Raw genomic sequence first — 23,797 nt, 5'->3', positions numbered from 1 at the left:
TTTAAGAAAGAACAGTTTACTGTTTTTAACCAAATGACTACAGTCTGGCAGTACAAATTAGTTTGTGTTTTTTCAAAGTATAGCCTCGTCACAGTGAACTTCATTGCAACAAAAATAATGTGATTGAACAAAACCGCCGCATGATGTTTAGAAGAGAAAAAGAAAACGGCATTGAAATCTCAATGGAGGAACAGCTGAACAGCCGTGCTGGAAAAATGCAGAACATTTCATCAGATTTCCACAACATACGGGACAAATGATGAGATTTCAGGTCTACTACATATATTCATACGTCGAAGGCAAAATTTTGCTTTAAAAAAAATAAAATAAAAAAAAATTTAATTCTGCTGCTATCATTCCCACTTAAAACATCATAAAATATCAATCATACCAAAAATTGTTTTAAACTAGAAGGACTTCTTCAGCGTACACGTCAGTCATGCGCTTCAGACACAAGCGCGACAAAATCTAACAAATCTACAACCATCCATCTGGGAGAAAGAAAAACCAAAATCAGATCTATTATTATGTCACGGCACATTGGCAAAAAAAAAATCCTTTAGATTTGGACTAAAAATAAATATAAACTATTACAAATGGACATTCAAAGAAGAAGTGTTTCCTCTTGTGGCTGTAATATCCGAAACATAAATAACTCCCAAAAAGACATCCTTTTGCAAAGTTCATTATGTCTTCAGCTTAACGGTAAAATCAGCCCGTCCGGTCCTGCTGCCATACTAAAAATGTAGACGCGTCGGCAGTCGAAGGCAACTTGAGAACGGACAAGGCGGACACAGTATGCATACCATACATTATGCAAGTAACTGGAGTCATCACTCTATTTATACTCTGGTAAAAAGCTGCAGCCTGCACAGAAGCAGCAGCGTGTGGGGCAGTCAGGGGAGGCGACAAGAGAGAAATCCAAAATTAGTAGAGATAATAATTGATAATAAAAAAAAAGTCCAGGCGTCTCCTTCATTAAGCCGACTTTGATTTTTTGGTCTTACAGTACCTGAAGAACAAGGCGAACGTCAAACCTGAGGCTCCGTTGTCTTTTTAAGAAGGTAAAGTCCGTCTCGAGAGACGAGTCAGAACGTTTGTGCTCCTTCATTTTCCTTTGGGACAATACCACAGCTAATATTTCATCTAGTAGCCTTTGGAATACAATAACAACTATATTTGTCCTCCCGCCCCTTAAAAAGCATGGGGAAAACATACAGTAAGAGAACATTTGGTTATGAATAACCACAATTATAAAAGACCAAAAAATAAGCCTTCTATAAACACCCTCCAAGCAACAAGACAAAAACTAAACTAAACTAACTGTAAAACATCTTTTCCAAATATCATCTTGGCCGTTTCAAAGCAGGTGTAAGGCGGATAGATGAACTACGTCCTTGCAGCATGGGGAGGTGGATCTCCATCACCAAGGTGAAGGAATCATTGTGCTCTCTGCAAAGGATGGGATACTAAAATAAAAGATGTAAAGGAACCAGTTACAGTACAAAAGCATGCTTCCAATAATAGAGCAGATAATTACAGATTGTGCCTTTGATTGTGCTTTTCTAATATCGTGAATTAAAATCGGACTGGACTTTACTTTCAATCTGTCCGCCAGTCAGGCTTCCGCGTGTTCCAGCAAAGTTAGCCAAAACAGTTTCAGATAGTCAAAGCAAATGAGAAAGCAAAGCCTCTACTACTGAGCAGCTGTGTGTGCTTCACCGTGAGCAGCATGGAGCAAAACTGCCTCCTCCACATGTACAGTAAGTAGCATTTTGCTCAGAGATCATCTTGTTTAGGGCAACGACTACAGATTACAGCAGCGTGTTGTAGATCGTTTATCTCTTCAAAGTGTCTACTTCAATCGAAACACCTGAAAGAGCCGATAAAACGATTGGTCACGAATGATTGGTCACAGTTCTAAATCAAAAAGGCTTAAGGACTCTTAATTTTAACAATGCGAAGTCAAACAAAAACAAGAACAGGACTGTTATCCACTGCACAGCTTGTAACACTTGAGCACCGCTGCATCGATGCAAATCTATGAAACTCTCCACTGGAAGAAACCTGCATGAAAGTGGCTATATTTATTATTTATTTTTTTCAATTTTCTAATCTGGATCCCATTCGGAAAAAAAATATATTGTTCTTATTGCTTTAGTTTTACATGCGGCATTACAAAACCTGACACGTTTAAATTGAAAAATGTAACTATGGACGCTATTTTGTGGTGTGTTTTTTAAATATATGTACAAAAAGACAGTTTTTCAGAAGAACAATGACGCACAATGACGGTAGAAGAACGCTTTAGAAACAGACATTCATATTCATTTGTCCGGCATGAATATGCGCTCCTCGATGGAAATGGTCTGTTTTCTTTTAAGTGGCTTACGAAACCTTTCAATCTGATTTCAGAGAAGACCAACCGAATACATCAAACAAACAAAAGGGAGATGTAAAAAAAAAAAAAAAAAATCAGTCTCATATTCCCCTAAAAAAATTAAATAACCCACTGAGTGTATCATGGTTTCTATGTATCCCATAAGACGTTAGCTGCACCCCGTCCGGAAAAGCATTTGAGGTCTGAGAGCGTTGCTTTGCATTGTAGTGTGCATGTCTCTCCTTGGACTCTCATCTTAACAGTGGGAGCTTAAGTTTTGTGTTTCTAGGAGGGTTTGCGGTAGAAGTCGCCATCTGCGTTACATGGACGACTCTTTCTCGGAGGAGAGGTCTCTTTTTGCGCCCTCCGAGCCTCGTTTATCGATGAGCGGCGAGTGCTCGGGCATGGCGGCGGACGCATCTCCGCCCATCCTGACCTCGCTGAGCTCCTCCACGCCTTCGTGTTTGGAGGTTTTGTCCACAAAGTGCTGCAGGAGCCCCGCGCCAAAGGCGTCGCCCTCCACATTCAGCACCGTGCAGGTGCGGTCACTAAAGAGGGATAAAACGGGATGAGGAGAGAGAGTTAACTTTATGATGCGGATTACGTATTGAAGCGATACGAGCCTTGAATTACATGCCGACCAGAATGTCAATACTTTTTGATTTTCCAAATGTTTGCTGCCTCCCCCATGTGGATTGCTTTGGATTTTAAAATGTGACCTCTTTCAAAATTTGTTAGCCAAATTTGCTTTGGTAATGCCATCATTTTGTCATTTGTCTATAAATGCTCTATTTGCCCAGTCATTTCAGGTAGATGTCTTTGACAGGTTTGACGTTGTGCCTTACTCTGTTTTCAGATGGTGGTTTGAACAGAGATAAAAAATATCACACATATGGTCTCCATTTAACTAGTAAGGAGTCTTGAAGGCAGGTACCGTAGTAGAAATGGATCTATTTTTTTCAGGGTTATCAGATTAATGCAAGTCTAAAATCACACTTTTGTATTTCTAAAAGATGTTGGAAAGCCATTTGTCTTTTTCCAGTTACATGGAGAGCAAAGAGTGCCAGATGACAATACATAAATAAGTTATGGCATAATTATTTAAATGTGCCTCAATTCAATTTCATTTAAAAACGAATTAATTTAAATTTCAACTTTACATGTCAACTGTACCCATCAAACTCACATCAAACTCAGTGGGCGGGACTAGCAGGGCAGCTTCTATTAAGACCCTGAAGTCTGATTGGCTGCTTAAAACAGCAGGTCAAGACAACTTTACCCCCCCAACTTCGCTGACTCTGAGGACAATGTCTTCCATTAAAAGTGCAGCAATAACTTGAACAGCATGATTAACTTGTTGCAATTTATTTACACAAATTGCAACAAGTTAAGCAACTTTAGCCCCCGAATCTCTCAGTTTGATCTGAAATATCTCTAAAAAGTTCACAGGAGAGTGTTAGCTGACGTTAGCTAGCGGGCGGGGCTAACGTTGATCCTGTTCGCTGAAGTTTATGGAAATATATTTTCTACTCACACAAGCCAGTCAACAGCCAGGATGAGAGAGATGTCACTGGTGGGCAGTCCAATTGCCTCCAGGATGATAGCCAGGGTCAGCACCCCGCCTGCAGGGATACCTGCAGCTCCAACACTGGACGCCGTCGCCGTCACACTGACAAACACAAAGTCCCCAAATTCAATTACCAAACTGTCCACACAAAAAAAGGAGCTGCAAATGTATCATCACATTTAGTTTTAAAGCAACCCGCTTAAATGGAGTCGCGTCACCGCAGACGTCAGACGTACAGGATGGTTATGACTTGGATAAAGTTGAGACTGGTGTCGTTAAGCTGGGCGATGAAAACCGCCGCCACACACTGGAAGAGCGCGGCCCCGTCCATGTTGACCGTGGCGCCGATGGGCAGGATGAAGCGGCTTATGTGCTTGGAGACGCCGTTTTTCTCCTCCACGCACTTCATCATGAGGGGCAGGGTGGCAGAGCTGGAAACAGGAAACAGGAGAGCCTCAGTTTGTGGATATTCAGCAACCCCAACAGAGCAAACAGAGGCGAGTTTGAGGTGAAATACCTGGAGCTCGTTCCAAACGCCGTGGCCAAGGCTGTGAAGATGCCCCACAGGAAGGTGTAGGGGTTCTTCCTGGTAAAAATGAAGTAGATGAGGGGCAGCACCAGCCCGCCGTGAATGGCGTGGCCAATCATGCAGCAGGCGATGTATTTTCCCAGGCTGGCAAACAGCTTGGCGACGTCGTCCATCTCCACAATCTTACCGGCGACGAGGAACATGATACCTATAGGGGCGTACCTGCAGCCAGACGAGAGAAAAGACCAGCACAATACTGCAGGTCAGGTTTCTGGAACACGGCACAAAGGAAATCTACCTCACTGGTAAAGGTTACTTAACAGACTTACAACGCTTTGTTTGAGGAAAAACATTTTCTGAAAGGACTCAAACTAGTAGCACCCTCTAGACGTGTCAACATCCTTAATAAAAATATCTAGAGAATAGAAATTAAATCTTTCATTTCAGTACTATTTCAAAATGATGCTACTACGTGATTTTAGGAAATTTTAGAAAGAAAAAAGCTTTAGGTTGAGTGAATTTTTTCTTTTCAGTAGAGAAAAAATTCAAGTGTCACCAGTAGTAGCAGAGATAAAAAAAAAAAAACATAAGCATCCTAATTATTTAAAATTAATCATTTAAAATGTGATTATTGAGTAATGAAATCTTCTAGTGTTCTATTTATTAGTAGGTTGTTCAAATTTGAAATTTGTTGCAGTTTTTTTTCTGTCCTCCTTACTTACTTTTACAAACCCGCAAAACAACCAAACATTAACAGGGGCGTTTTCTTACCACATGATCCAGGACACCAGCACCATGGTGGCCTCGTTGAAGGAGTTGAAGAACTTGATGAGGATTTCTCCTTCTTCGCCCAGCTTCCTCAGAGCCACACCGAAAACGATGGCGAACACCACCAGTCCAAGAATGTTCATCCCGTCTTGATCCGTTCCAACGGGAACCTGAAAAAAAAAAGTGTGGATTTGTTTAGGAAAGAAAAGAAACTGTTGAGAGGAAGCAAAACATCTTGAAATTATGTTGTGTGGAGTTTTGTTGATAACCAAATAAATCCCTCACCTTCTCTGCGATTCCGGTCTTGTTCATTATCTTGTAAGAGGTTCCATACTGGTGGGGAAGAATAAAAAAAATAAATTATTTATTTAGAAGTACAAAAGCAGCGTTTGTTATGTAAGGTTGTTATCACAGCCTTAAGGTCTAATGCTCACCGACTGAAAGGCAGCAGACACCAGGTTGGAGGGGAAAATGTTTCTGTGAAAAGAAATGAAAACAACGCATAATTATTTCACTTCCCACATACATGAGGAAAAAACCCCAAAGTTAACAAAACAGTGGAGCAGAAATGTTTAAGCCCATGTCTTACAAGATCTGTAAGATGGATCAGTGTATTATAGCCAAATCCTTGAGCCTAATTGAAGCAGTTTATGTAGTTTTGCAGCACTATGTCTCAGAGAACCTCCCACAGAGAACTAAACTATTAAACCTCTTTTCTCCCTCCTTTGTGCTCCTATTATTTAATGCCATGGAGATAAGTCTGCACCAACTAGTACAATAAGTCCAACTGCAAATTATATCACCCCTGAAGAACTCGTAAAGCCTTGTGTACTCGATACCCCTGCTCTCAGCCGTCTGCAGTGGATTTAGATCAGTAAGACTTTAACTTCACAAGCTCCTTCTTGTCAGCCAATAATTGGAAACATCAGGCTTAGAAGTCATGTGATGAGGTGGCACGCAACTGAAAACAAAGGCTGAAAAAGACTTCCAAGAATGCAAGCTTTGGACTACTGAATGTACTATTCTTACGGTTAATTGATATTCTAAAATGGAGGAGGAAAAAAAATACATTTGCGATGAAAGCAGTAATATAGCTCCATATTTATTACAGACGCTCCTATCACTCCGTCAGATATTGGAGCGTCTTCCTTCGACCGGCTCGTATAGATGACCAGCATGGTCACATCCTGAAAAATGGATTTCACCTTTTGCTGACAATTTTTTTCCTTCCACTCAACTTTCCCTTGAGGCCCTTGGATACAGCACTCAGTGTTTAGCAAAGTATACTTTTGGGTCTCACCTGCATTTATGTGGAAGTAGTTTAAGATTAGCAATGTCGATCGTTTTGGCCATAACTAAAGATTTCTGGATTAAAACCCTTTTTTATTGGTCGTATAATATTGATATTTTCTGAGGCCTTTTACTAGTTTAGACCCACAGCAACAAACACCTGAATTAAAGCACCTTGAGAGTAATTTATTTTTTTAATTACATTTCTGAAATAAAGAAACTTTCCTATTGTTATCCAATATATTTAGATGGGGTCATCATGACTGTACAATACAAAATGCCTGCATGGCACCGTCCACTGAAACTTGGAACATACAGTACTTTACACCAATGAAACTACTGTAACCTAAGCAGTCCAGTCCCTCTTCCCTGTTTTGGTGCCGTCTTTGTCGTACATGTTCATGTGAAACTCCATCATGAATACCAGCTTCCCAGTGAATCGTCCTCGGCTGATCGCTTTATTCAGAGCGCGTCACATTCTGAGAGGGTAAGGTCGCCTACGAGGCACAGTGTGACATTGCTGCGCAAATTGTGAGATAAAACACAAAGGTGTCATTGTCATGCCAACGCTGGCTGGGACACACATGCTGCTACGAAGGTGTGTCCTTTTGTTTCAATCTGACGTCGGCTTGGAGTTTTGTTGCCTCCCCCGATTCAGGACATGTCGACAAGGAAGAAGAAATGTTTGGCTTTGAAGCTGTTAATATCGGTGATTCATGAATGCCTAATGCGCAAAAATGATTTTAGTATTTATTTTTGATATGAAGATAATTTTATTTTTTTTTAAATCAGCCAAGTTCGCCAACCTAAGTGAAGTATATAGTAAACAGCCATATTTACTATCACATTTTTATGCTGCTCTATATAAACATCACTGATTGCATGTAAATCCAACGGGTGACCAAATGTCTACTGTAAACATTTGGTTTATGTGTGAAAGGACAAAGCAGGAGATAAGAAATGTCAACACGGATTCATAGGAGTGCCTGCAAAACTGGGTCCGTCTGAACCTGCCAGCGGCGTGATCAGTTTGAAACGGCGACATTGAACATTAAACCCAACCTGGATCTGTGAGCCAGGCTGCTGTTTCTCCAACAGCTCAGACCCACTGGGCTGTGATGCCACCCAAACACAGAGCCAGACGGAGAGTGGGGGGCGGCTCCTTCTAATGAGAGACCAGCTGTGTGATTAGGATAGTGTGGAAGCACACTGCATGTGGCCAACATGAGATAAACGTCTTGTCAGGCTGGAAACAAATGATTACTGTAGTCAAATGCTGAACTCAGCCACCTCAGTAAAACTCAGATACAAACAGTTTTTTTTTTCTTTTTTTGTCCTCTTGAGGTCTGACATGTCTATTTTTAGTGAACAAATGCATCTCAATTACCTGCCCATATCTCTGTGTTTTTAATTCTTATGCTTTAACTCACTCTACTCAAGATGTCATGTTTAATTGTTGCTCGGTTCTTGATAACCTCTTCTGTCGTCTCAGGCCTGCTGTTTTGTCCTCATTCTGCATGAAAAATGCATTCTAATAAACACTGACAGATTTTCTAATTATGCCCTGGTGTTCCACACCCTACAAAAGAAGGAGGGTGTGCTTACTTTACTCCCCATGAACCTACATACGAAGTTCTGCGTCCTTAAAATTAGGTGATTGTGTTGCGCAGCGGGTTTTGCGACATGCCTTGATAAAAATTCGGAGGCAACACTGTTAATCTTTTAGTAAACAGGTTGCTTGAAACTCTTTGTGAGAAATGATCCAAGCGTTGGTATGACTGCACCGTGCAGTTTTCTTAAAAATAGAAGCCGTTTTTTTCCAGTAAGTGGATATTTGTGACTAGATGGCACTGCAGGAAGAGGGAAAGGAAAAAGCAGGAGATGTGGAAAATACATCCATAATTACTAAAAGCTGCCTTGAAAATAACATTATGCAACAGCTTTACTGGATGTGAGCACACTTCCTGATGGGGGATGTCAAGTTGTTTCTGATGCTTTTTTTTGTGTTTGTTTAGGTAAATATTTTGTCTTTTCTAGGAAACGCAAACTCCAAGGACTCTTGTGAAACATAGGCCAGTTTCTGGCATTACGATATTAAAAAAAAAAAAAGTTATAAAACTACAAATATATTTCTATGAAACTGATTAAAAGTCATTTTAGTGAGATGCCATTCACAAAGTAAATAATACAAAAATACAACTTAGTGTTTTTTCCTGCCTTCAGAACAAGTAAACTGATAATTTGTCAAAACATACCAAGATCCCACTCAACCCTTATTCTATAGTGGAAGCACATCCTCAAAAGTAAGGCGAAGAAACATACGCCCCATGAGTATGACGCATGCATTAAAAAAAAAGTAATGCTGCCAAGTTGGAAACACAGGTTCAGGCAGCAGGTTTCTTGAGTTAGGACAAACAAGAGCAGATTTCGCTGTGTGTACATGTACGACTTGAGTCTAAATATAATCCAACCAGACATCAGCCAGCTGCAGTCTAGTTCAGTGCGGTACTCTGCTTTCTGTGAACGGAAACCCTCTGACTTGACTGGAACAGGAAGAGGTGTGAGTACAAAAGAAAAACCATGACATCATGTGACGAAGCCATCACCACTTGTTAAAAAATAAATAAATAAAAAAATTACTAATACTCTGGTGTGTTTGAGGGCAATAGTGAGATTATTACACTTCTTCAAAGTTTAATAAAGAAGTGTAGGCAAGAACCTCATGGTGCATTCAGGTACTCTGGGGGAGCTGAAAAGAACCTCAGCAGAACAGACTTACACATTGGTGACCTTAAGAGTTCACTGTATGTAAACCACGTTCACGTCTTGACCCAATTTATAGGGTCAGGAAGTCATTCAAAAAGGGGCATTATTAAAAAATAAGTCAAACATCGACTCTGTTGGTTGCTTTTAAGATAGACAGTTGACGGCAACGATTAGGCGATTTATTTCATCAAAAATTATCCAGTTTTCACTTCGTTATAAACAGTGGAGTTAGTGCGCGCGCGTAAAGAGCGGCAAAGAAGCGCGTCTTGCGCTGTAGGGGTTTTAACCCGCACGAGGAAACAGAAGCTGATGCAACTGCTTGTTGTTGTTACAAGAAGCGCGAGCCCTCCGCCAGGTGAGCTCTGGTCTCGTGCGTAATGGCTGTAGTGACATATATGTCGTGGGTTAACGCGAACAACTGTCCAACTCACCTTATCAGGTCTAAGAAGGAGTCAATAACTTCTTTGTTCGCCGGGATCGCGTCGTCCATGTCTTCGGCGCTCGCGGTGGTGTTCACTTCCACGTTTCCCGGCTGGATGATGAACGCCATCGCCACCCCGATGCTCGAGGCTATCAAGGTGGTCACCAAGAAGAACAGCATGGCCCAGCCACCCAGTTTTCCCAGAGCTTTGGGGTCGATGCTCGCCGCCCCGGACACCAGGCTGCACACCACCAGGGGGATGATGATCATCTTCAACAGCCGGATGAGGATCTCGCCGGGGAAGCCGATGTAGATCTTCTGGGTGAGGGTCGGCGACGCGGTGCGCACGCCGAGCCCGATGAAGACCCCCACGATGACCCCGGCCACGGTCAGGATCACCAGCAGATTCGCCCTGACGATCCTCTTCACCCGCTCGGACATCGGCTCCGGGCTGCCCTTCCGCTGCCCGGTAAAGCCGTTGGCGAGCGGCCCGTCGCGGTGCGCCTCGCCGTTGGACGCCTTCGCTTCCTCCAGGTCAACCTTCTCCGCCATGTTGCTGAAAAATGACTCGACTTTTTAAAAGGAAACTTTAAGAAGAACTTCGTGTTTTTATCGTGGCTCTAAATTACGCGGGAGCGTCAGCGTGGTTTACGACCCACTTCCTCCTCTTCGGGGTGTTCCGTCGCATACGTTGCAGCCGCACGTTGGACCGGCGTTATAAACCTCCGACTCCGCCCCTTTTACGTAAGCGGCCTGGGCGTGGTCTGTCCGGGAGGAGGAGCTTGTTGACGAGCAGTCGTTAAAAAACAAAAAGAGAGAAACCTTTTGGCCTGTGTGCCATTAGTGTGCTCGTTGTTCACCTTAAGAATTTTTACTTTGACGTTTGAAAACTTGCTGCGAAAGTACATTTCTACAGCGGCCGTCTGGAAACTTTGAGAAGCAGCCTTTCATTTAATGTATGACCATTTAAATATTCTTATAAAGTAGATTCATAAACAATATCATACCAGATTCACATTTTTTTTTTGGCAGGAGAAACTAAAAGCAAATAACTTAAAATATTTAAAAACATATTTAGTTAATGTTTGATCAGATGAAACCTGTAACATCTGTTGCATCATGCTACAAACGTGGCTCTGCATTATGCAAATATAACAAGTGTGCTTACAGATCCATAACTAATGAGAATGCATGCATATGTGTGCATATTTTCTTCTATTGAATTCTAAATAGGATGCAACAGAAGGAAGCAGCATGCCTCCACGACATATCTCAGTGGAACCATAGAAATTAAGGAAACAATCAACAGCATTTTCCTGGTTTAAATGTTTCAGATCCTCAAGCACATTTGAACGCCAAAGATAATCTAAGTAAATATAAAAGGCTGTGTTTAATTTGTTATTTTCTTTATTATTATTATTATTATTATTATTATTATTATTATTATTATTATTATTATTATTATTATTATTATTATTATTATTATTATTATTATTAATGGGACGATTATTAAGATAAAACTGCTTCCTGGACTAACCTGCCCCTACGTCTCGTAGAATCTTGACGTAAATGCAGTTGCCCTGCACAACCTCTAATGTTTTGCATTCCACTGATCAACAGTGAAAAAAGTCTAATCTGAGTCAGACTGGATTGAGAGCATCTCTTATCACTCTTCGAGTTTTTCCATAAATTCTCTGTTGAATTCAGGTCTGGTCTTTGACTGGGCCATTCTAACACATGCTCTGATCTAAATCACACAACTGTACGATGCAACTTCCACCCATCTTGCCACTGATTTACTCTGACCAGCTTCCCTGTCCCTGCTGAAGACAATTGCCACAAAATAAAGCTGCCACTTCCATGTGTCAGTGAAGTGTGCATTGTTTATTTTACACCAGATATATCGACCACCATTTTGGCCCCATGTGTGCAGAACACCCTCTGTGTGCCGCCCTGCTACGGTGCGGTTAGGTGCGCTCCTTTATTTTGTGCGAATGGAAAACTTTTTCTTAAATGTAACAGAGAGAGGAGAAAGTGTTTATTTTTATTTCATTTGGTAACACGCAGAAACAGGAAGATGTGTGAGGCTGGTTTGCGTCTGATAGCTTGTGGCAAACTGAAAAGAGGACGTCATGATTTTCTTTCAACAGCTTTAGGCTAGATTTGTGCACAAATATCCCTTTGAAAGACTCCTTTTGCAGCTCCTCCAGAGTGACCAGGGACCTCCTATCTGCTTCTCTGAATTATGTTATCCTTGGCTGTTCAGTTTAATTCTCTCTTTGTATGTTTCCATGCTCCATTATGCTCTTCTAATGCAGTTTTCAAAATCTTCAAGATAAAATTGCTCCCAAAAGAATCTCTGATCCAAATGTTACAATCAGTTTATGTAATCCCAAATGCCTTCAAGGTGTTTTGCATTCAAATTGAAGCCACATGGACTAATCCCGTCCCGGATTAGTCCGTTTTATTGGAGTGGCAGCCAAACTAAGGCGCATGAGGCGAAGAGAGGCGGAGGAGTTCTGCCACTGGACTTTGACGCGACCTCCCTCCTTTGGGTGTTTATTTCCTCTCCTCCCGAGGGTCAAATCGAAATGCGCATTGAGTTTGTTTTGCACTTGAAACATCAAACATCATGAAAAGTCAGACAGCGATGGCAGTAACCTAACATCGGCGAGGGGTGGGGGTCAAAGATGTCCGCTTTCCAACTGCGAACTTTCTTATTTGAAGATAGCTGTGATAAACCTCTAACATGTGTGATTAAAAGGGTCTGAATGAAAGGGAAACGCAAAAATGAATGAGTGAGAGGGAAAGACTGGTGTAAGGGTTTCACGTTTCCCTGAGAAGAAGGCGTCCTGGCGGCCGCCGTGCAATCTTTGGCAGGATGTCGTTTAAACTGTAACTTGAGAGAGGCTCTCATTGTCTGGGATACAGAGGCCTACAGTCCAATAGCAGAAAAATGTGCTTACATTCTGATCCAAGGCTCAGAATGGAGCCTGGAGTCACCTTACACTCTAACAACAAGCCAAATGTTGTTTTTTTTATCACTTTTTTGTTGGTTTTTCAACGGGTCCCACTGGTAGAAATTGGTGGGAAAAGCACCTTTAACTCCAAAGAAAGCCCACAGGACCAGAACTCAGGCTGGTAGGGAGCTGTCCTCACAGCAGCCCGTCTGTTATATCAAGCTGGTTCCTTTGTTCCCGCTGCCTGTCTGAATGATGGCAAGGAATCACGGTGATTTCGTGAAGCAGAGCGTTACCGTGTGAGAAAGGACAACCTTAATGGCTGAATCCACAGGAACATGCCAGCGTGGAGTTTTTCTAGAGCAGAGCCCCATCTATAAAAACAAGCGGTGTGTGTGCAAGGTGACCTGCATATTTTCTCCCATGCATCGGCCATGATGATATCTCCTCAGATGTTTTCTTATCTACACATGTAAAAAGTTATGTGATGTCCCTGAATTTGGCAAAATTTCACATTTATTTATGACAAATTCTTTTCAGAACCAAACTTTTATCTCAGTTTATTTTTCAATTTAATTCAATTTGATTTCTTTTTTTAGATGAATGTTTGAGGACGAATTTCCTAGAAGAACAACTTGAAGCCTCTGAGATATGTCTGTTCAAACTTTGCACAGCTAAAGGTTTTTTATCAAAAAAAATGTTCAAAGTTGCGAAAGTGGATTAAGAACATGTCATATCACTTTTCAAATTCTCAATTGGATTTAAGTTTGCACTTTGACTAGGCCATTCTGATGCACAAATAGAGCTCTGGTTTGATGTTTAGGGTTTAATTATTACAATTAAGTTAATATAAACTTGGATTTAGAATATATTTTGATAATTATAAAATCTGTCAAGCCATTTTGAAAAAAAGAGAAAAGAAAAAAGAAAAAAAACGGTCATAATTAATAAGATAATTTCTAATCTATATATACAAAGTAATTTCATTGTGCCCCTGACATTTGTGGCCGGTCTGTTGTAAATGTCAGTATTCTTCCGGATATTGTTCAAAGCTATCCATCATTAGAAGCCGCCTCCTCTGATCTACCTGGAGGAATTTAAAGCTTAAATGTTGATATGCTTTACATGATAAACTTAATTTAGACGCAGAAAAAACCTCTGGTCATCTGAATGAAATATCCGTTGTTAGATCTGGCATGAAACTAACAAAGTATTTCAGAAAAACTGCGTATCTAAACTGAAACACAGTGGAGGGAGTCTGATGATCAATGGCTGCTTTACTCCTTTAGTAACAAGAAAATGTATCTCTTATTCTTGAAGGATCAGTTCAGCACAACCAGTTATAAGTTTCAGGGAAGTCGTTTACAAAAAGGCTTTCATTTTACCAGCAACAGATACTGAAGGATACATTTATTTTTTTATTTTTTGCAAACTCATTCTGGAAGCACAAAACTGTTACAAAAACCATTGTTAAAAAAAAAAAAAAAAAAAAAACTGCCTTTGGTGGATGTAGGAGATTGCTGAGTCATGGTGACAGTGCACCGCAGAGTGGAAATCCATTAGGAGAGCGGAGAAAGGAAGAGAAATATGCTGAATGGCTTTTGTGCACACATCCTCATGAGTAAAGTAATGAATCAAAGTAGATTGTGTGTGCTTTGTTTATACGTGTAAACGACAGAGTCCGCTCACGTCAGAGCCCTGTTACGTAAACCAGAGCCAGATATAATGCTGTGTCATGCTGTAGTCTTGGTCCATTAACCGGCCTGCTCGGCACGGTGGAAATGTTTCTGCTTCAAACATGTGTTTGCGCTCATGTTTAGAACTTCCCCACTTCCAGCCGGTCACATACTAATTAATCGGGGAGACCTGAACAGCTTATTAACTTTGGATTTATTTGTGTCATGTATTAAAATGGGGATTAACAGTTATGCAAATTAGTAGTATTGCAGGGCCCGGGAGATCAAAGCATGACAGAAGCAGAAGTTCTGGTGGATAAACCTATTTCCGAGTTGTAAACTTTAGCCAAATATTTATTGATTTTATTATAGTTATTTTACACTTCATAGTTTCAACATTCTCATGGTGATACTTTTCCTAATATAAAATGACGATATTTCTGTTAAGTAAGGAAAAGGTTGATCAGGATTTCTTTTTTTCTTTTTACCAAATCTTCTAGAGAAGCATGCAAATATCCAAACTAATGCACATGCATGTATTATGCTTTATTTCGTTTATTCCTGTCTTAGTTTCCCCACATTCAGCCCAGGATGTGATCTCAGGGCCAGTAAACCCAGTTGATCTCTTGGATCATTACATGAGCATGAAAGGTTTTCCGTACCGATTTACACATTTGCACTTTGTCGCCACGCTCTCATGCAACCATGCCCTGTGTCTGTTGCAGCCTGTGGATGATTAATAACTCAGACTATTAGAGCCGTTTCATAACAGTTGCAGGTGGACTGCCGATTTATTTCTGGTTTAGCAACAATGGCAATAAACAGCACAAAGCTGCTAAGAGCATTTATGTCCAGGGGATATGTGCCATAGTCCCTAAGCCACTCGGTCAGCTTTCTTGTAAAAACAGCTCAGTTCTTACTAAATGCTCAGAGCCCAAATATGTAATTATTTTTGACCATATGCTTACATTTAAATCCAGCCTGGTTCACGGTGTTGCTTCATGGTCAAGAAACTTGGATGACATCCAACACTTCATCCATGGTTTTGCGAACTAAATTGAATTTTTATATATGTAATCTCATAATAGGTGTACGATTTAGATCATAGTTCTGTCTTTCCCATCCCGAGAACAGGCCAGTAGGTCTTTATATTCCGAATCATCAGTTCATTTTGTCTTTACTTCTCATGAATGCAAATGTTGTTGTTGTTTTTTTTTTTTGCAGTTCCATACAGTATTAGAAATATAGAGAAATGTGCAAACTTTTCGCAGCCCCTGAACCTTTTCCCTCTTTTCTTTTTTTTTGCCACATTAAGACAAGCTTTAACATATTTTGTTGGAACTCTCTCTGTTTAACCATCGCAGAAGCACATTTATGTCAAGAAGTAGAAGGATAAATGACCCCGCGAGAAAGGACAAAGAAAAATCTGCAAAGCATGTCGAGCATTTGTATCTAACCCTGATACAAATGTAAATAAAATCCAGTGCAATTTGTTCACTTCAACGTTCACGTAATTCGCGAACAGACTCATCCAAGTGCATTTTGACCTAAACAGAGAATCCTTTTCCTGTGAAGATTTCTGACATCGAGGTCAGAAACCTTGATGAGGTGAGACATGTATTCAAAATCGTGTTGGTCTGTCACGTAAAAGCCCCATAAAATGGCTTATATACAAGCAGGTGACTAATGGGAGGAGGGACGAAGGGGTACGAACACTTCAGCTCTTTATTCTTCGATCTGAAGGCAAATGAACAAACTTCAGTGAGAGCAGAAAACCTTCTTTTGTAATGTGTAACTAAGTTTTGTCGCGTCACTTTTGAACAGTCATCTTTTCTTTGTTTGAAAGAGTAATTGTGCCTGGGAATGCTGACACACAAGTGTAATTATTTTTGACACATAAGTGTCAGCATTCCCAGGATGTATTTAAGTGATGTATTTGACCTGATATGTTTCATTGAGTTAGCTGTTCATCTGCAGATGAACAGTTAACGCAAGGCACCAGAACCTTCATATTCCCTCATTGCTCCTTTTGTGGTTTTCAGTCGACTCGCTCTCACATTAGCAGTGAAGGACCACAGCAAATGGAAATCATTTCTCCTCCTCCGCCTCTCGGGCGGGTTTCGTAACCGGATCCCCCTGCATTGCTGTCTCTGCATTTGGCAGAGAGTCGGTTACCTGCCAGAGGTCAAAGCAGCATTATTAAAGCCGTTTGGTTGGAAACACATTCACAGAAGCGCCGAGACCTTCGCCCTGCTGCGTTGTGCAGCGGGATCAATCCACAAACACCACAGTGATGGTCTTGGTGTGTCGTACGTGGCGTGAAGGTTTGCGTCACTGTGTGGATCTGAATAAACAACCAACAAGAGGCCGAGGTCAGTCAATGCTCCACAGAGCTCAGTTCAATCGGAATGTGTTGAACTCTCATCCTTATTTACATGGTGCTAATCAACAGCAGGATATGAGGCAATGTTTTTCCAAATAATGTTTCTTTCTTATTCAGCTTTTGACACTCTTTTTGTTGAGCACTAATGGAAATCCTTTTGCTCTTTCACCCGCTGTTTTTCTTCTTCTTCTTCGTTTGATTTATAGTCAGGCCCAGAAGAAGCACACAATGGGCAGAGTGTGGTTGCGTGTCATGCACCACTACTTAATCTCCAGCAGGACTTTACATGTGCAGCCAGAGATAATTCCCATCAATAATAATTGACAGGATTTGCTTGAATGTTAAGATATTCAACATTTCAAGCTAATTCAATATTATGAGCAGGCTGTTCTTTATCTGGGGAAACAGATTACAGGCCCTGTAGCTGGTCGGGAATGACTCAGCAGGTAATAGTCCACTTCACTCAGGGCCCCTTGCGGCTGGCCTCTCAAGCAAACGTGATTTTTATGGTTTAGTTTTAAATTTTAGAAGGAAAACGGTCTTTTCAACGGTAACGTAAATGCAGATTTCCACAGGGTTTCAGAAAAGGTTTCAGGATCCGAAACGAGTTCAACCTCTAAATGTTGTCAGGTTTTCTCTTTGCACTGTTCTTCTCAAGTTGACTGAGATAAAGTAAAGCTTTGAACGCTTCAATCTGTCATGGCTGATGAATTGTTTTTGTCATGACAAAGAACTCAAAACCGTGTCAGCAGCTGAAATCATTCTATAATCATCAGACATTTCTTGAATTTTTGACGGAAAAGGGGCAAAATGGAGGACTATGCAGCCTGAATCAGTGTAAAAAATAAATATCCTAAAAAAAAAAGGAATTTCCTCGTAAGGAGTGCGAATGTAATTGCCGACCAAATCCTGACATGCGCTCAGATTCATGTCTGAGCTGGATGTCTTTTACTCATTTCTGGGGAAAGCTCTTCTGGGTGGATAGATGGTTGACCTGGCCTGTTGAATTTGAGATACGTGATCTTTCACCAAAAGCAGCTGAGGTAAAAGTAGCCGAGTAAGCATCTGGAGAGCAGGCAGCCCGGAGACTGAAAACGCGAGCCAGAACACAATCTTCCCACAGGATATTTGCAGGGAACATTCAAGGCAGAGGCAGTATAAACCAGCCTGAACAAGTAAGGACTCTGATTTGCTGAGATCAACACGCCCTTCTTGCCACGCTCCCAGCCCACTCTTCCCCTGCTCCTTTGCCCGCGCTCCTGTTTTGGCAGACATGCGATACAGCACTGCATGAAGGCGCTCAGAATCTCCTCTTTTCAGTGGTCCGCCCTCCCCCTGTCTGCAGAACCACGTGGATCTACATTTTCTGCTTTTTTTTTTTTTTTTTTGTCTTTTTCCCTGTTTGCAAAGGGAGTCGTGTCATGTCCCTTTCACAATTTCGTTGTCTGTAAGTGACTAGCAAAAGCAGCGAAGTGCAGAGAAACGAATTCCCTGCGTTTGAAACTTTTTTTCTTTCAGGACATGACCCCTCTGACCTCTGTGGTTCAGGTCTCTCGCTTTAGAGACTTATTGCTGCCCTGGCGACTATTCTACAATCCCCATCCACTGGGTGATCTTTTGTTAGCATGGAGGATGGTCCATGACGGTGTGTGTTGACACAACAATCATAAATTCTTTAGGTGTGTCGATTATATTCCTTCTGACGAAGCGTTCCTGCAGGAGCAGGAGGCCAGATGAGACAAATATCTCCCTCCTTCCTCCCCCTGGACTTTTAATAAATGGAATACTTTCTCATTCTCGTTCATTGCCTTCGTAATGAACAAATATTTTTCTTCATGAAAACATCCAGGATCCCAGGCCTTCGATATTAACATTACAAATCCAAGGACTCCGCTGGATAAGTGGGTTTAATGTGGTCTCAGGAGCCAAAGGCTTTGAGAAAATTAAACCACAGGCAAAGTTCTGTGCGCTTGATCTGAAATAATGAACGTCGAGTTCAGAAGGCCTAAACAGAGATTGTGAAAGACATGCATCCTAATCTCATCTGTCTGCATGTCCAGATTTGCGATGCGCCTCTCGCCCTGCCCCTCCTGCTGCCCCACAGTGTGCGAATCACATGCCTGCCTGTAATCCCCTTACAGTAGCCGATAATGCCCGCTGTCCTGAGCTGCGTGCTGCAACAGATTAAAGCATGGGACGGTTGGCAAAACTGTTCCTGCACTCACTGACACCCTCCGCGGCCCAACTGTGTCCTGAAAACGGACTTCTTGCAGATCTCACCATCTGTGGTGTGACTGATACTTGCTGTAGGTTCTTTTCCAGTGGAAGCTCATTAAGAAGCATTATCTTCTCCCTCTGCTGTCAGTTCTTACTGACCTAATCCTGCAGGTCTGGATTAAATCCAAGTGACACTTTTTTTTCATAAACTTTCGTTTTTGGTGGGAGAATATTCAGATAACCTACGGTTGACCACCTTTAAAAATTGATAACAATAATAATTATAATTTCTTGGTTCTTTTATTTTCCATCCTTCTCTTGATTCAGTTTTGCTTTTTGTAAAGTGCCTTCAGATGACATTTGTAGTAAATTGTTGTGATGTAAACAGACTAAATTGACCCGATGTGAACTGGAAGCATTTGACTTTTGCATACTGCAAACTCGCCGATTTCTTTACGCGGAGCAGAACCTGTACATATAAGCTAAAGTTGGATTAAAAATACCATAAAAAAGCTTCAGTGTTTTTAGTTTTGTCAGACACACTTATAATTTGGATATGCCTCAAATGCCACTTTTGCAGGCTTTAGCATGCGTAGCATCAGTCTGAGACAGCGACCATTTTCATTTCCACGAAAGCTCGACCTTATTGCTCGGACTCAAAAGCGCTCGTTTTGATATGCCGTGATTGTCCCGCTGTTTCTTTAAAAGCCAGACCTGAAAGAATCCCGCCTAAGCAAACAGTGGCCAGGAGAATGGAGGTTCATTGAGCCCCTGGGGTCGGGGGGGAGAGCATCAGCAAAAGGTCAGACAGTCTAAAGCTCCCTCTGTGTCAGAGATGGCTCTGGAGTAGGTGCTCCGACACACCCCATCCCGTGAGAACATCTCTTCTGCAAAGCTCTCTGGAACGGGGATTTACGTGCACATGTGAGCCCGAGTCAATATACACACACCTATGAACAGGGGAATCATCAATGTAGGCATCCACAAGAAATACAGCAAAGACACACGTTGCACAAATTCTCTTTTAAGAAATGTATACACAAGTAAATGGATAATACGTCTAATTCCGTACAGAAATAGTTTACTTTGTGGGGTAGGTTTGCTGTCTCAACCCTCTCCAGGCAGGTGTTGCAGATTTGCAACAACTTAAACAGTCTTTTCAAGTAATTTGAGCCTGAGAGGGTTAATAAGAGACTGAATCATTATTACCTTTGCGTCGAAGGAGCTCTGTTGCAGAGTTTAAGTTTCCCACCCTGTTTTGGAAGAACAACAGCTCATTTATCTAGAGAAAGGTGAAATTCCAACAATGCTTGGCTGTGTTGAAGGAAAACAATAACCCATAATGACATGTTTTTTTTTTTTTTCTGAAGGAGAGGTACATAGCGTCTCTGCAGACCAGAAGAGAGAACTTTTCTGCTAATTGTCACTTTTGACAACACATTAAAGCAAAAAAAAAAAAAAAACATCTCAAGACTAAAAGACTGTGAGAAAATCATTTTTGAGAAAACCTGCTGCATCCTTATACAAAAAAAAGACACTCAATCGCTTAAACTTAGCACTCAAACTTCTGGCACACTGGAAGTGGAAAAAAAATATTAATGATAAATTTCTACACCCACTTTACGTTTTAAATCATTTTTGTATTTGGTGATTTAAATCCACAATAAAACACCTGTTCTTGGCTTTGATCTGTTTACGTATTGCGACAAGCTGCTGCTGCTAAGGAAGATATGGGACAAGAATGTAGTCTATGTAACTTTTCTTTTGACTCATCCAGCATAGCACAATTGAATTAGATGTGTTTGTATTTCATCTTCCTTTGTTATTTTTGTCTTCACAAGATTTATGAGCATATTTACAGGGATTTTTGTCAATCTTCCTGAGGCTCATTTGTGAGGTCAAGCACTGATGTTGGACACAGTGGCGGTTTCTGGTCTAATTCATTCTCAAGGCGTCATATCAGGTTGAGCTCAGGATTTGGTGCAGGCTCCATCTTTCTCACTAAACTTGCTCAACCTTGCATTAATTGACCTTGTTTTGCCAAATGGTGCACAAACTGACCCCACAAAGCTGGAAACATCAAATTCTCCAGTTTGTCTTCGTACAATGATGTTAGAAATAGAGTCTCTTTCACTGGAATGAAAGAGCCATACACATAAAAAAAAGTAGTCCCACACCATTATCTTCACAGCACCGAACTTAAAAACATTTGTAGTTCTTGACCTAATGACCACTGAGTAATACTTGCTTCAGCATCCTATGAACATGCAACTTGTATAGCCTTGGACTTTGTGGCAGCTGGAAAGCTGCTGTTCCCCACTGCTTCCGCTTTGTTTTAACGCCAGTAGCAATTGAGGGCGGAAAGGAAATTTTACTATTCCCATTTCAGTAGTCGCTCCTCCCAGGGCAGATGCTTCTTTTTTAAACTTCCTGTTAGGTGTACATCCTGTTTGGTTTCACTCCCAGTTTTACAGCTTCCTGCCTCTCTGGTGGTTGCTGTTTATCTTCTCAGCGTTTCGATTTTGTTTTTTTGGTTTTCAGTTTTACCACAGTTCTTTTTTCCAACGCACTTTTGTTGCATCTGTCTTTTCTTTCTGCCTCCCAGCCCTCTTTAAGCAAAGTGGTCTTCGTTCACAATGAAGAGTTTACTTCAAATAGAAGAGTTGTGCACCGACGATATAACATTGAATCATGTCTTAATCAGCAACTAAGCCAATTGTTGTCCAACTAAAAGTCAAAACCAAAAAAGTAACTTCCAGAGGGCAAGAGATGAAACAGGCCAACGAAAACACGCTTTGCAGCAATCCTCCGTTAGAAAGCAGGTGTGGAACCACTTTCACTGTTAGCTGATTGGCTTTGGTACGTTCAAACTTTGTGACTTGAAAGCGCCATGTCGTCCGCTTCACATGTTCTGATGCAACAGCCCGGCCTCGTTTCATTTCTGGAATACACACAAGAAGAAAGAAGAAAAAGAAACATTTAACACTGATACTTGAGCAGAACTTCATGGCTGTGAATTTGACCCAGGAAACTTTGTTAAAAAAAAAAAAAAAAGTTAAGAGGATCTAAATAAAACAAAAATCACTTCAACCTTCCTGCGTTTTAACTGAGACGTTTGGTGGTGGTGCTCTGAGCACATTTTGGAGATTTGTTTTTATTTTGACAGAGGAAAGAGTGGCTTGAAGAAAACAGTCGGCCACAGAGGAACCATTATATAAAACCTTCTTAACAGGACCTAGGCGGATGTGACGGACACACGCTGGCTAAACAAACAACCTTTCTTTACACGCCCTGCCGAACGAACCATAGGCAACAAAACTATTTATGGCGAGCGCAATGGCTGTGAAAAATTGCATCATTTTGTTCGGACACCAAAAATAAAATCCAAACCCCAGATGGCAAGTTAAATATTTTTTTTTCTTTTTTTTTTTCAACCACATATGGAAACTGTAAGAAAACGTGTTAAAATCAAGATGAATAACGATATTAGAGTGGGTAAAATAGGATGTTATGGATGTGGTGGAGCTGCAGGAGTTTAGGCAAGTGCAGACTGTCCTTTCATTACATGAGTGCACATATTTGTTTACATATCATGTGTTTTTTGTCTTTCTTTCTTGAACAGGTTTGTCTTGCTTATGTCTCTGGGACTTTGTTCTGTTGACATTCATTGTGAGGACACAGAGGATTTCCTGGACAGACGTGTTTTAATTTGAAGTCAGATTGGACTTGTGTGGGAGTTATTGTGACACTGTCAAAATACATGCATACGCTCAACTGCAGGCTGCCTGTCACCCTGATGAAGCGAGCAAATGCCCCTTGAGAAAGCTGATGCTTTCCTGTTTGTCTGATGTTGTGTGCCGCCCTCTAGTTGTCACCAGTTTTAGTGGCGGACGTAAAACACCAGAAGACCTCCAACCTCCACGGTAAAACGGGAACGTGTTGTGTTTTCGCCTTCTAGAAAATTTGTCGGGAGATGCGAAATGTTTAAAGTGATTTTTATTCATGCATTTAAAACAAGCAGATCGTGAATGTGATGGGATGGTTGTGAACCAACGTGTATTTAACTATGACAGCATGTTTTTGGTTAAGAGTAGACATTCTTTCCTTTCACAGATAAGAAAATTTTGATGTTTTTATTTAAATTGAAACCACTGACTGCAGTTGAAATAATCTTTGTTGAAAAGTATGCATTTTCACATTAATCAAATATTAACTCAATAGTAAAACTGACAGTGTTTTTTCACATTTCGAGATGTCACAAGAAATTTTTTGTTATCACTTTTGTCTGTTTAACTTTACAATTATGCATTGATTTTAAAAACAAAAACTACGTTTTGTTTTCGTCTCTCTTATAGATCTCATTCTGTTCTTTAAAAAACCTTGTAGGTCTTTGAATACGACTGGAAAGTAAAATTAAAGGAAAGGAAATTGAGGTTAGAGCTGCACAAAGTTGCGCAACCACACATCGCCCCACTAGATGGCGGTTTATGAACGCCATAAACTTGTGCTTCACACGAAGTTGTTTAAATTGCTTCCAGCTAGAAGGAATATTGTGACTCTTTCACATGAGAAAGTGTTTTATGACATCAAAATCTCAGAAAGCTGCTCTTTCTGAGGGTTTACTAGGAGTAACTGGGATGTTTGGCCCTTTGCACTTTTTCAACAAATGTCATCAAAACTTTTATTTAGTGTCATGCAGAACATGTACTCTCAAAGCAAAATACCATAAAGTTACATATGTTGAAACATCGCCATATGCAGCTCCCTCCATATTTCTTTTGTAATTTTAAGTACAGATTTGTATGTTTCTTTGGGTTTTTTTTTTTACTTTTTACTTTTT

General features: G+C 40.9%; 1 protein-coding gene across 1 annotated transcript; it reads right to left on the bottom strand.

The window, feature by feature from the left end:
• On the bottom strand, positions 1-10,472 carry slc1a5 (solute carrier family 1 member 5). Its single transcript, XM_055028497.1, has 8 exons — positions 9,732-10,472; positions 5,679-5,721; positions 5,530-5,577; positions 5,248-5,414; positions 4,465-4,698; positions 4,184-4,378; positions 3,915-4,049; positions 1-2,928 (listed from the first exon to the last, which is right to left on the bottom strand). Exons 1-8 carry the CDS (start codon positions 10,271-10,273, stop codon positions 2,700-2,702), a joined length of 1,593 nt encoding a protein of 530 aa, XP_054884472.1. The 5' UTR covers positions 10,274-10,472; the 3' UTR covers positions 1-2,699.
• Positions 10,473-23,797: the final 13,325 nt, after the last annotated feature.

The sequence above is a fragment of the Poeciliopsis prolifica genome, unplaced genomic scaffold, assembly GCF_027474105.1.
Source record: "Poeciliopsis prolifica strain line A6 unplaced genomic scaffold, Auburn_PproV2 SCAFFOLD004, whole genome shotgun sequence".
NCBI lineage: Eukaryota > Metazoa > Chordata > Actinopteri > Cyprinodontiformes > Poeciliidae > Poeciliopsis > Poeciliopsis prolifica.
Note: the sequence above shows the minus strand (reverse complement) of the source record. Positions and strands in the feature narration are given on the sequence as shown.

Bases quoted from the DNA above. Each gene is read 5' to 3' on its own strand.
- slc1a5 (XM_055028497.1), bottom strand. From the start codon at position 10,273: ATGGCGGAGAAGGTTGACCTGGAGGAAGCGAAGGCGTCCAACGGCGAG. The intron at 5,722-9,731 runs GTGAGTTGGACA...TTCTTTTCACAG, and splicing joins TCCTTCTTAGACCTGATAAG to AAACATTTTCCCCTCCAACC. The intron at 5,415-5,529 runs GTGAGGGATTTA...TTTTTTTTTCAG, and splicing joins AGACCGGAATCGCAGAGAAG to GTTCCCGTTGGAACGGATCA.